This window comes from Osmerus mordax, chromosome 4 (assembly GCF_038355195.1).
Source record: "Osmerus mordax isolate fOsmMor3 chromosome 4, fOsmMor3.pri, whole genome shotgun sequence".
Taxonomy (NCBI): Eukaryota; Metazoa; Chordata; class Actinopteri; order Osmeriformes; family Osmeridae; genus Osmerus; species Osmerus mordax.
In genome coordinates, this window is record NC_090053.1 from 22,118,944 (window position 1) to 22,131,564 (window position 12,621).

A 12,621-nucleotide genomic window follows, 5' to 3' on the forward strand; every position below is an offset into this window, starting at 1 on the left:
TGAGAGATGGAGCAGCTCTCCAGACTGCCCTCGTGGAGCCTGTCGATCCAGTCTGCTTCTGCATGAGGCCTTCATCACCCTGACGGGCTGGAGGGCTTTGGGGCCGAAGCACTGCTAATAAACACACTGGGTTGACGTTGTCTTGGGTAAGACGAGAGTGGGATCTGGTTAGAGTGGTGGGATCTGGTTAGAGTGGTGGGATCTGGTTAGAGTGGTGGGATCTGGTTAGAGTGGTGGGATCTGGTTAGAGTGGTGGGATCTGTTTAGAGTGGTGGGATCTGGTTAGAGTGGTGGGATCTGCTTAGAGTGGTGGGATCTGCTTAGAGTGGTGGGATCTGGTTAGAGTGGTGGGATCTGGTTAGAGTGGTGGGATCTGGTTAGAGTGGTGGGCCGCTGGTGCACCAAAGGGGTGATTCTAACCACAAGCCTCCCTAAGGAACAGAAGCAGGTCAGTTAACATTTTGAACATTTCTAAGGAACCCAGATCTGAAGTCCAGAGACTGTTGGAGTCTCTGCTTACTCAGTCTGTCCCCTCTGATAGACAGGTTCTTACTCAATCAAGGTTAGTTTGTATTATCTGCTTGACCCAGTTCAACTCACCCTGTGTCTCACCTGGTTCTCCTCTGTAATGATGTCAGTTCATGTTCCTGGTGTGTGAATGTTGTGAAAGGTGGGCTGGTTCATTTATCACCTCTGCTGTTGACGCTCTGCAGAGTTCCAGAGCTGTTCAAATGATTTCAGTGAAGTTGGGGAAAACACAAAGTTTGATAACAAGACAATAATAGTAATAATGTCATTTATATCTGTTCTGTTCATCGTCTCATAGTTTAAAACCAGTTGCCCCTGTGCTGGTGGCAAGTTCTTCAACATGAGGGAAAAGTGCTTGATTTTATTCTATTTTGGTAAAAGATTTTAGTTGTGTTTAGTCCACACAGCCAACAGGACGTCAGCTCCCAGGCTGTCCTCACCTGGAGGGGATGTTGTCATGTAGGGTTTCCTGTTCCTGTTATTCCCTCCTGACCCCTCCCCTTCCTGACCCCTTCCTGACCCCTGCCCTCTTCCTGACCCCTGCCCTCTTCCTGACCCCTGCCCTCTTCCTGACCCCTGCCCTCCTGACCCCTGCCCTTCCTGACCCCTGCCCTTCCTGACCCCTGCCCTCTTCCTGACCCCTCCCCTTCCTGACCCCTGCCCTCTTCCTGACCCCTGCCTTTCCTGACCCCTGCCCTCTTCCTGACCCCTCCCCTTCCTGACCCCTGCCCTCTTCCTGACCCCTCCCCTTCCTGACCCCTGCCCTCCTGATCCCTGCCCTCCTGATCCCTGCCCTCCTGACCCCTTCCTGACCCCACCCTCTTCCTGACCCCACCCTCTTCCTGACCCCACCCTCTTCCTGACCCCTCCCCTTCCTGACCCCGCCCCTTCCTGACCCCACCCTCTCCCTGACCCCACCCCCTCCATCCCCTCCACGTCTCTCAGCACTAGTGCCGTAGTCAGTATCAGTCATCGGTACTTGAAATGAAAATGTTTACAGCTTTTTTTTCTTATTGCTATGTTTTCTTTGGACCCCAACCCTCATGTTTGGACTCCCCCTCCCCCTGTGCTTTCCCCCCCCCCCCCCCCCCCCAGGGTTTCTCTTATGTAAAATGTACATTGCCACGTTTCTTTTTTTATACAATACTGTAACTTGCCTTTGTACATTTAGGCAAAAAATAAATCTTTTTATGAGACAATCAATCATTTCTCTTGTCATCTCGTTTTCACATTGTACTAAAATATTGAAAGTCAATATTTGCAGTACTACCAAGACACTTTTAAACTTATCGCAGTCTTATATATCGTATTTATTGTTTATTATAACAATATATTACGTTTTTAAACGTTTTACTGTTGAAGGCCATTTTTTGTTTAGGAATTAAATTGTAGTATCTATAATTGACCACACGGGGGCTCTGTCTTACAGCAGAATGGTTCATCAACCTAACCTTCTCCGTCACAAACACTGATGTTTTGCAGCGCCTGAAATGGACAGTGTTAGTGAGTAGACCATTGATACAATTGAACTATTCAGAACATTAATCTGTTTTTTAAATAACCCAATCAAGCCCTGTAAACGTTCCAAAAGGACTTTGCCGTTAACAGACGTGTGTACCGGTACCTTATGGGGTATGTGGGTCAAATGTGTTTATTTTATTTTGTCCAGTTAGGAGGAGGATTTGCCAGTACCCTACTGGGCACCTTGACAGCTTTCATAGAACTCGGGTAAGCAGCCTGGCTGGAAATAAAAGCGCCATACAAACCTGCTTCTCCGAAATGGTTGCTATGGAAACACTGCGTGAAGTGAGGGGATAAAAGGGCGTCTTGTCTGTGCCTGATTGACAATCCTGCAGCAGGGACGCGGAGCCGCGGTGCTGGGATGAGTACTACTGTATACTAGCAATAACCTGGTCTAGGTTTGATCAAATGATGTGGTGAGACACTTGGGTGTGGAGAATGAACGTAGAAGAGGCTCTCCGGGAACGGTACTCGTCTACACCGAAGAGCAGACATGTAGGAAGACTACTGGTGCTTTCGTCAGACATGAGCGATTGGAATAGAGAAATCCACAAAGGCCTATATTTTTCTCGTTCAAAGTGATTTGAGTTACAGTGCCTGGCACTTAACATATTTATCGCACTTGCACAATAATAATCAGAGCATACTTCCATGCATGGCACTGCATGTCCCTGATCAGACGCGCCTGTGTGGAAGGGTTGGGACATTTAATGATACACGTGCCTAATTAGAATTCAGGACAGCTCCTCGCGCTGCCGCACGTGGACCAGAACAGCATCCGCCACACAATGCACCGCTTTCATCTGAGATTCTGCTACCAAGTCCTGTAGGCTACTCTCCTTCAAATACCTCCATCACCTCCTGTCCTCTCCTTCCAATACCTCCATCAGCTTCATCATAAAGGAATCCTTTGTTAGTTTATAGGCTAGTCTTTAAATCACGTGCTTCTGCTGCTGGGGAAATTAGGACATGTGTTTCTTTCCATTTCCCACGATTCCTACGAATGACGTATGAGCATCGATTAAGGCCCTACGAGGCAGTGGCATTATCATTGTCAACATAATTTTACAGCTAATATGACAAGTCTTTAATAATGACCATAATCATGGGTTTGTATTATTATTCACCTATTAATTTGGCCAGTATCAGAATGTGTGACATTCTTGGTGTTCGCTGTCCACATCGTCGTACGTTGGAGTAACCTAATGTAGATCAGTCCGGCAATAGCGAGGTAAAAAAAAAAAGGGGGGGGGGGGGAAGGGAGGCGGTAGCTGTAAATACGCCACTGCCCACTGCTCCTGTGTTTAGCGCAACAAGTTAGAGGAAATTTGATCTGCTTGGGCTTGTTCACTGCAGTGACAGCTCAACTACTCCGAATACAGCTTTCTCTCTCAGACTACCTTTAACCACGGACCGCTGCTTGTTGAAGATGTGGACGTTCGCCCGAATTTCAGTTTGTTAAATCTATGGAAGTGGCATTTACTCGAGTACCTATAGCCTCTACCCGTAGCGTCTCAGGTAAGATACGTTTATGCACTTCAAATCCACAACGTTATGACAAAGCGCTGGATTTTAATCAAGTCTAAACTGTTATCTTTTTAGTTGTCTGTATTTGGTGTCCTTGATCATTGTGCGCTTTGGCGTTACAGTATGTTCCTATATTCTGAAAACACCTGATTAGAATCTGGTGTTTACCACAATGTAATTACTCAACAAGGGGATGTCAAAAATTATAAGCTCCACAGAATAGTTTGAAGATTCGGGTACAAAATGAAACAGCAAACTGTAATATTTGTCTCATATATGGGGCTGTGGTTCCCCGTAAAGACATAATTGTCGGATATCTATTGTGCGTTAAATGGCATTTCAGTGATACAAAGAACCTCGAAAATAAAAATCCCATTATAATATCCGTCACGTGGTCGTAGGTACGCGGCGGCTGGAAACTGGCACCTAGCTTGCACGTGGTTTTCCATGTCTAAGACTCTCACATTTGAGGCATGCCTTTGTGATATGATTGATCGTTTTTCCAACAACTCCCAAGAGCCCATTTTAGAACCGGAGAAGTCATCACCGTCAGAAATTCTGTATTTGTCACCATCAAGCGGGTTGCCTGGTTCGTGTGTTAATGATTACACACGGTATTAAGTACATGCTGAGTTAGTATGTAAGAGGAAAGTATAACTGATAAGTTACTTATCCAGTAGTCCTACGTTGTTGATCAATAACAACAATTAATATCAGTTTACTGGAATTATTGAGTAGCATTTTGAATAAGCTCTAGTGGTGACAGATTTCCATGTTGATCTATGATGGGTAAGAGCAAAGTAGTGGAAATGAAAGTTTGTCTTACATTTACATTTAGTCATTTAGCAGACGCTCTTATCCAGAGCGACTTACAGTAAGTACAGGGACATTCCCCCCGAGGCAAGTAGGGTGAAGTGCCTGGCCCAAGGACACATCGTCAGTTTGCATGACCGGGAATCGAACTGGCAACCTTCAGATTACTAGTCCGACTCCCTCACCACTCAGCCATCTGACTCCCATCTTACTGAGATTGATCTACAGTAATATACTGTACTCAAGGATTTCAATAATCAGGCCCAAGCAACATGATGACACTGGCTATTCACAAGGATATTCTCTATAATAACTTCACTTTTGCTGTAGTTACTCGGCAGGGACCCTGGGTCCAGAGTGACACAGCTCTCTGAAGTTAGGGACCCTGGGTGCAGACACAGCTCTCTGAAGTTAGGGACCCTGGGTGCAGACACAGCTCTCTGAAGTTAGGGACCCTGGGTGCAGACACAGCTCTCTAAAGTTAGGGGCCCTGGGTGCAGACACAGCTCTCTGAAGTTAGGGACCCTGGGTGCAGACACAGCTCTCTAAAGTTAGGGGCCCTGGGTGCAGACACAGCTCTCTGAAGTTAGGGACCCTGGGTGCAGACACAGCTCTCTAAAGTTAGGGGCCCTGGGTGCAGACACAGCTCTCTAAAGTTAGGGGCCCTGGGTGCAGACACAGCTCTCTAAAGTTAGGGGCCCTGGGTGCAGACACAGCTCTCTAAAGTTAGGGGCCCTGGGTGCAGACACAGCTCTCTAAAGTTAGGGGCCCTGGGTGCAGACACAGCTCTCTGAAGTCTAGCCTTGCAGAAGGCTGAGGTAGTGTTGTCTTTTCTCCATGTGAAGAATAGGAACAACGAAACGCCCCCACAGTCTGGGGGCTATGAGAGGAAGAGCCCTGGAGCTTCCACAGTCTGGGGGATATGAGAGGAAGAGCCCTGGAGCTTCCACAGTCTGGGGGATATGAGAGGAAGAGCCCTGGAGCTTCCACAGTCTGGGGGATATGAGAGGAAGAGCCCTGGAGCTTCCACAGTCTGGGGGATATGAGAGGAAGAGCCCTGGAGCTTCCACAGTCTGGGGGATATGAGAGGAAGAGCCCTGGAGCTTCCACAGTCTGGGGGATATGAGAGGAAGAGCCCTGGAGCTTCCACAGTCTGGGGGATATGAGAGGAAGAGCCCTGGAGCTTCCACAGTCTGGGGGATATGAGAGGAAGAGCCCTGGAGCTTCCACAGTCTGGGGGATATGAGAGGAAGAGCCCTGGAGCTTCCACAGTCTGGGGGATATGAGAGGAAGAGCCCTGGAGCTTCCACAGTCTGGGGGATATGAGAGGAAGAGCCCTGGAGCTTCCACAGTCTGGGGGATATGAGAGGAAGAGCCCTGGAGCTTCCACAGTCTGGGGGATATGAGAGGAAGAGCCCTGGAGCTTCCACAGTCTGGGGGATATGAGAGGAAGAGCCCTGGAGCTTCCACAGTCTGGGGGATATGAGAGGAAGAGCCCTGGAGCTTCCACAGTCTGGGGGATATGAGAGGAAGAGCCCTGGAGCTTCCACAGTCTGGGGGATATGAGAGGAAGAGCCCTGGAGCTTCCACAGTCTGGGGGATATGAGAGGAAGAGCCCTGGAGCTTCCACAGCGAGGATCATGGATGGAGGTTTTGTAAAGATTAAACAAGTAAACATGGGAGCTTTTATTGTGACTGCTTGAAAGACAAACCTGGTCTATCATGCTGTTGTCATGTATACAGTTGCAGCCTATTCATATTGGAAGTAGGATTAATGACCCATTGGTTGTAAATTGCAGTCATATAACATAATATATTCACATTGCATCTGAAGGATATTAGCCGTATTACTCTGAGTGGGGCACATCATTCCTCTCTACATGTGGTAAACTCTCGGAAGCTGAGATGTGAGGGTTATAGATATTTTTGTCATTAATGTGCATAGCCCAAAAATTATAAACCTTATCATAAGAGGTCATGACAGCAGAGTATACACAGTAGTATAAAAGATCTACTGATAATGAATCATCCACCTTTAACCAGACCCAACTGACCACTGCGCCCTCAGGGTTTTGGTATGCAAAACCGCGGTGTGGGTTAGGGTTAGGCTGCCATAATGGTGTTTACAAGTTTACGACCCAGTAAGTCTGAATGGTCTGTAAGCGAAGGCTTCTTCCTGCTCTGATGGACAATGTGTGTTCTGCTCTGTGTGTGTGTTCTGCTGTGTGTGTGTGTGTGTGTTCTGCTCTGTGTGTGTGTTCTGCTGTGTGTGTGTGTTCTGCTCTGTGTTTGGGCTGCTTCCCTAACGAGCTGCTCTCATCACTCAAGGACAAACACACAAGGGACCCATTGAAGAGGTTCTGGAACCGTTTCAGTTCCTCTTGGGACTCGACCAAGCACAGCCTTAACAGGGGACACAGCAGTTTCACCCTCCAAGATCACCTCTTCATCTTGTTTCTGTCTCAAGTTCTAAAGTTTGTTCTGGAGGACAGACTTTATGATCAGTATTTACTGTAACAACACTCTACCTTTATCTGCATATGCTTGATCACATATGAATCTCACTGATGCAGGGCTTCTATGACACTAGTCTGTGTTGCTCTCCAGGGAGGGGGGGACAAGAGAAAGGGAGACTGTATGGGTGGGTGGATGGGTGAGGGGCAGCAGGGGTGCGTGTGGGAGAGGGGGCAGCAGGGGTGCGTGTGGGTGAAGGGGCAGCAGGTGTGGGTGAGGGGGCAGCAGGTGTGGGGGCAGCAGGTGTGGGTGAGGGGGCAGCAGGTGTGGGTGAGGGGGCAGCAGGGGTGCGTGTGGGTGAGGGGGCAGCAGGGGTGCGTGTGGGTGAGGGGGCAGCAGGGGTGGGTGAGGGGGCAGCAGGTGTGGTTGAGGGGGTAGCAGGGGTGTGTGGGTGGGGGGGCAGCAGGGGTGGGTGAGGAGGCAGCAGGGGTGCATGTGGGTGAGGGGGCAGCAGGCGTGGGTGAGGGGGCAACAGGGGTGGGTGAGGGGGAAACAGGGATGGGTGAGGGGGCAGCAGGGGTGAGTGAGGGGGTAGCAGGGGATTTGGAAAGTGACAGCAGAAGATACTTGGGGAACATTGAGATCTCTGACCTCTCACCTTTTCTCCTCTGATTGGATTGCATGTGTTTACCAGGACAGCGCTGCATGTGTTTACCAGGACAAACGGAACACAGGGGAGAGATAATAATAGTTGACGTCATGTATTCCCCCCGGCAGATCTATTAATAATGTCAGCCCCTATGTGAACAGGCTTTTTATAAATCTGGTCTCCCATGTAATAGGCATGTGTTTGATTGGAGCCTGTCCCAGCAGCGCGAGGGCAGCGGGGGGGGGGTCAGCGGGGGGCGTGTAGGTGAGGGGGCAGCAGGGGGGCAGTAGGGGTGGGTGAGGGGGCAGCAGGGGGGCAGCAGGGGTGGGTGAGGGGGCTGCAGGGGGGCAGCAGGGGTGGGTGAGGGGCAGCAGGGGGGCTGCAGGGGTGGGTGAGGGGCAGCAGGGGGGTATGTGGATGAGGAGGAAGCAGGGGGGCAGCAGGGGTGGGTGGGGGGCTGCAGGTGTGGGTGAGAGGCAGCAGGGGGGCGTGTGGGTGAGGGGGCAGCAGGGGGGCAGCAGGGGTGGGTGAGGGGCAGCAGGGGGGCAGTAGGGGTGGGTGAGAAGGCAGCAAGGGTGGGTGTCAGTGAGGGTCTGCAGGGGGCAGCAGGGGTGTGTGAGGGGCAATAGGGGTGCGGGAGGGAGTTAGTGAGCAGACAGGAAGTTGGAAGAGCCTGCTCATATTCAGGTAGAACACAGGTGAACTTAAAGACCGCAACCCTCCACCTAGTCGCAGAGCAACCAGCTCAACATGAACAACATGCTTGATCTGCTGCTGTTCTTCTACACGCACGGTTCAGATGTGGCTGTGGGGAAAAGCCTCTGCTGAGGGGATCACATGTAAACATGATGTCAGATGCTTGTGTGTCACCTGCCTGCGGTGTGGGAGGTGATTCCCTGTGTTGGTCTCAGGGGCTGAGGGATGATTTCTATGATTCAGTCGTTTGCTGTGTGGAACCGAAGACCTGAAGACCTGGAGCTGAGAGCTTCATCCTCACACAAGCTGTTCTGCGACGCTCCCAAGCTGCTCTGTGTTTCAGCATTCTGACCTCGTGAGTGAACGACCTGTGGTGTTCATGTAGGCCGGTGTTTGCATCAGACTGTTGACCGTTACACAAGCCTGGTGAACTCTGACGTGGGAGCGCTGCCAGAACACCTTTTTTTTCTATTTTTTTTTTCTTTCTTTCTTCAGGCTGTTGCCATGGTAACAAGAAGAAGAAAAGAAAAAAGAAACATGGTGGTGTTTGAGAGCTTTTCCAAGCCAGGAGCTGGAAGCCTACTGATCACACTCACAACAAAGCTTCCAGTAAGTTATGGCAACACGCAGTCCAGTCTGGACTGTGTGTTTCTTGTAAACAGCCTTCAGTGGTTTATTTTCATTTCCTTCTTCATTCTAAACCCTGGAGCCAGATTAAGCCTGGGTCTTGGATAAAGACCTGCATGCAGGAGTCTGTCTGTGTTTGGGAAACTCCCCTTTTTGTCCCGACCATGTGAACGCAAACACACAAGTGTTTCAGTGTTCTGAGCAGAGCTGGAATCAGGTAGCACAGCTGGAATCAGGTAGCAGAGCTGGAATCAGGTAGCAGAGCTGGAATCAGGTAGCACAGCTGGAATCAGGTAGCAGAGCTGGAATCAGGTAGCAGAGCTGGAATCAGGTAGCAGAGCTGGAATCAGGTAGCAGAGCTGGAATCAGGTAGCACAGCTGGAATCAGGTAGCAGAGCTGGAATCAGGTAGCACAGCTGGAATCAGGTAGCAGAGCTGGAATCAGGTAGCACAGCTGGAATCAGGTAGCAGAGCTGGAATCAGGTAGCACAGCTGGAATCAGGTAGCAGAGCTGGAATCAGGTAGCTCAGCTGGAATCAGGTAGCAGAGCTGGAATCAGGTAGCAGAGCTGGAATCAGGTAGCACAGCTGGAATCAGGTAGCAGAGCTGGAATCAGGTAGCAGAGCTGGAATCAGGTAGCAGAGCTGGAATCAGGTAGCAGAGCTGGAATCAGGTAGCCTGGTCCTAACCAGACCCTCGTACATTTCATTTGTACAGAGAGTTTGGCCTCGCTCCATTAACAAGCGTTAACTTCCTTGAAGGCGGGTACTCTGTTGAAGTTTAAAACTATTGGATCTGCCCAGAGCCACTCTGATCTGCCATAACCAATTGCTAGCGTTCGCCTTAGCCAACTCCTTCACCACTACTGTAACAGAGGTAGCTGCCGTAGCTGGAAAATCTAACTTTTCCCGAACCCCGTGGGGAGGAGGGCCACAACATCATGACCACCAACAAAACTCAGCAAGGATTGTTCTTGCTCCGGCTTTAACTTATGGATATTCGGCTGCGTTGCCACAACCGCAGAATAGCTTAGTTCGCATCTTTCTCCGCCGCCATTACTGAACTACAACTCAAACTAGTGCACAACATCAACGTCATCGTTCTCAGCCACTCCCTCTGTTCGCTGATTGTACCTACAAAATATTTGTTTCCGAAAACCGACTGATGCACTGAAATCCCAGACCTAGTACAGAAGCAAAATCCAAATTGAGTGGAAGTACGTAGGAGGGCAGAGCCAGGCTAGGAATCAGGTAGCAGAGCTGGAATCAGGTAGCAGAGCTGGAATCAGGTAGCACAGCTGGAATCACGTAGCAGAGCTGGAATCACGTAGCAGAGCTGGAATCACGTAGCAGAGCTGGAATCACGTAGCAGAGCTGGAATCGGGTAGCAGAGCTGGGATCGGGTAGCAGAGCTGGAATCGGGTAGCAGAGCTGGAATTGGGTAGCAGAGCTGGAATCACGTAGCAGAGCTGGAATCACGTAGCAGAGCTGGAATCAGGTAGCAGAGCTGGAATCAGGTAGCAGAGCTGGAATCACGTAGCAGAGCTGGAATCAGGTAGCAGAGCTTGAATCACGTAGCAGAGCTGGAATCAGGTAGCAGACCTCACTGGCGTCACTCACCCTTCACATCCACTGCTTTACAGAGGATTGGTTCGTATTTCTAGTTGAGAATATAGAGAATATCTCCTTGTTCTGACACGGCTCTGCCACTCCTCCAGAGAGCAGAGGAGAATGAGGCAGGCGTTGGCGTGAGGAGATCCCTCTGGTGTAAACCATGACTGCTGCTCTGCGCTGATGGAAGATATGCTGCAACCAGGGTGTATGTTCTGTTCCAGCCAGACCCATCAGCTGCGAGGAGAACGTAACACATCCTGTCTTTAGAAGCTACTTGTTCTTGTCTGAAGGTGTGATCATGAGTTGTGTGTGTGTGTGAGAGTGAGTGTGTGTGTGCGTGTGAGAGAAAGAGAGAGAGTGTGTGTGCTCACCTTCACTATTTTTACGCTGTCAAACCCCTCTGGTTCCTGTATGTGAGCTTTACCAAGTCTCTCTCTCTGTCTCTCTCTCTGGGACCACAGAGCTGAGGTGAAGAGACACAGTCACACAGCAGTCTATCTCTGTCAGGTTCTAAATCCATCTGTCCCAGTTTATCACGCCAGTGCTGTGAGTCATCAGCGTTAGGAAGAAGGTTCTCAGCGTGTGAGATAAGGAAGGACCTTGGTCTCAGTGCGTCAGACCTGAAGAGGGACAGGAAGTGTTGGGACATGCTGAGTGGTGGTCTTATCTCCCGGCCCCCTCTGTGTTATCAGTCTCACTCATCTGTTTGAGCACAAAGTATCAATGGCACCTTGAGGTTTTTTTACCTTGCAGATTTCTAAGCAACCAGGAAGTATTTTTCTTCTTCAAGGACAGCTGGAGAAGAGAGTGAGGATGTATTTATGTGCTGCAGTGAAATGTGTCTTAAGCATACTGCCTCTTGCTCAGACAACCTGGGAAACATTCTCTTTTCTCTGATGTGCTAATCAGCCGTTCTAAATGTGTTCTTTTGGGAGTAACAAAAAGGATAAACACCCACACAGACATTTTGTTCCTGCAAGGTTTACAACACTCACACCTCCGTTTAACGGTGTCTGATGTATTCCTCTCTCACTCCCTTCCTGTCCTCCTCATCTCTCTTGTGGCCTCCTTCATTTCTACAGAGCAAACTGATGCTGTATGTTGCAGTGACAGCTACATTTTCACTTCTTAATCTTTTCTGTCTTCTACAGCATCAATAATGTTGTCTTTCTTTCTTACTTTCTCTGATTCTCTTTCTCTCTCATTCTTCTCCCTCTCTTTCTCTTAGCTGTTAGCATCTTACTCTTTCATACGACCTAGGATGCTGTCTTTGTCGACCTAGCATCCTGTCCTAGTGTGTAACCTGAGCACAGGTCCTTGTGATAGGGACCTGTGCTCAGGTCAGGAGAACTGAAAGAATCCTTGGCTTTTTGATACTGTTGTCATGGTTCTAACCCTGACCCTCGACCAGAGCTAATGACCACTCAGACCTCCTGTCAGACCAAATCTCCTGGTCGAAACCGCTTTGCTCCTGCGCTCCTGATCAATGGAGCCTCAGTCAACACGGCCGGCTGGGTAGTCTGTTCCCTGGAATCCTCTCCTCCTCTTTTCCTCTCTTCATCTCCTCCTCTCTTCCTCTCCTCCTCCTCCTCCTCTCCTCCTCTCCTCCTCTCCTCCTCTCCTCCTCTCTTCCTCTCCTCCTTTCCTCCTCTCCTCCTCTGAGTGTGTGACCAGCTGATTCACCAGGCCAGTGTGTGACCAGCTGTTGTTCCCTCCCCAGGCTGGAGAAGATGACGGAGCACCAGGAGCCGGGCGATGACATCAGCATCATGCTCCCCCACGAGCTGCCAGACCCCCCCAGGGACGAGGAGGCACACTGCCCCCCACAGTTCAGGTACGGTACTGCAGCAACCTGCTGGCGGAACACAGCCCCCGCTCCAGGACTGAGGCGGGGAGATCCCCTACAGATGCTCATGTGGCTGTGGTTTCTCTCACATAACTGAGAGGCCCAGCAGATAGGCTGGTCACCTGGTATCACATCAGATACCAGGTGACGTGAGAAGTCCTCTGTGTCGTACGTACGGCTGAACTCCCAGCTAGCTCATCCTCAGAGGAGCTGCTCTGGTCAAACCAAGGACAGGCCTAACAAAAATACTGGTGTATTTAATACCTCACTCGCCTCGCCCAGCATCCTCTTCTCTAGCTCAAGTCTACACATGCACACAGCCTCACCCAGACACAGGGACAAGATCA

General features: G+C 50.0%; 1 protein-coding gene across 4 annotated transcripts in view; it reads left to right on the forward strand.

Annotated features, from left to right (window-relative positions):
- The first annotated feature begins 3,480 nt into the window (after positions 1–3,480).
- Positions 3,481–12,621, forward strand: part of LOC136942015 (GRAM domain-containing protein 2A) — a 26,812-nt gene continuing 17,671 nt past the window's right edge. For 2 of the 4 annotated variants that reach the window (XR_010876569.1, XM_067234740.1), the window contains exons 1-2: positions 3,481–3,567; positions 12,149–12,262. Coding sequence is in view for 1 of the 4 variants with exons in the window: in XM_067234740.1 (XP_067090841.1) it covers positions 12,159–12,262 (104 nt within the window). In the remaining 3 variants the exon portion in view is untranslated. Of the gene's footprint in view, positions 3,568–8,789; positions 8,798–12,148; positions 12,263–12,621 lie in introns of those variants that run through there. The other 2 variants (XR_010876570.1, XM_067234741.1) reach the window with 2 other exon arrangements.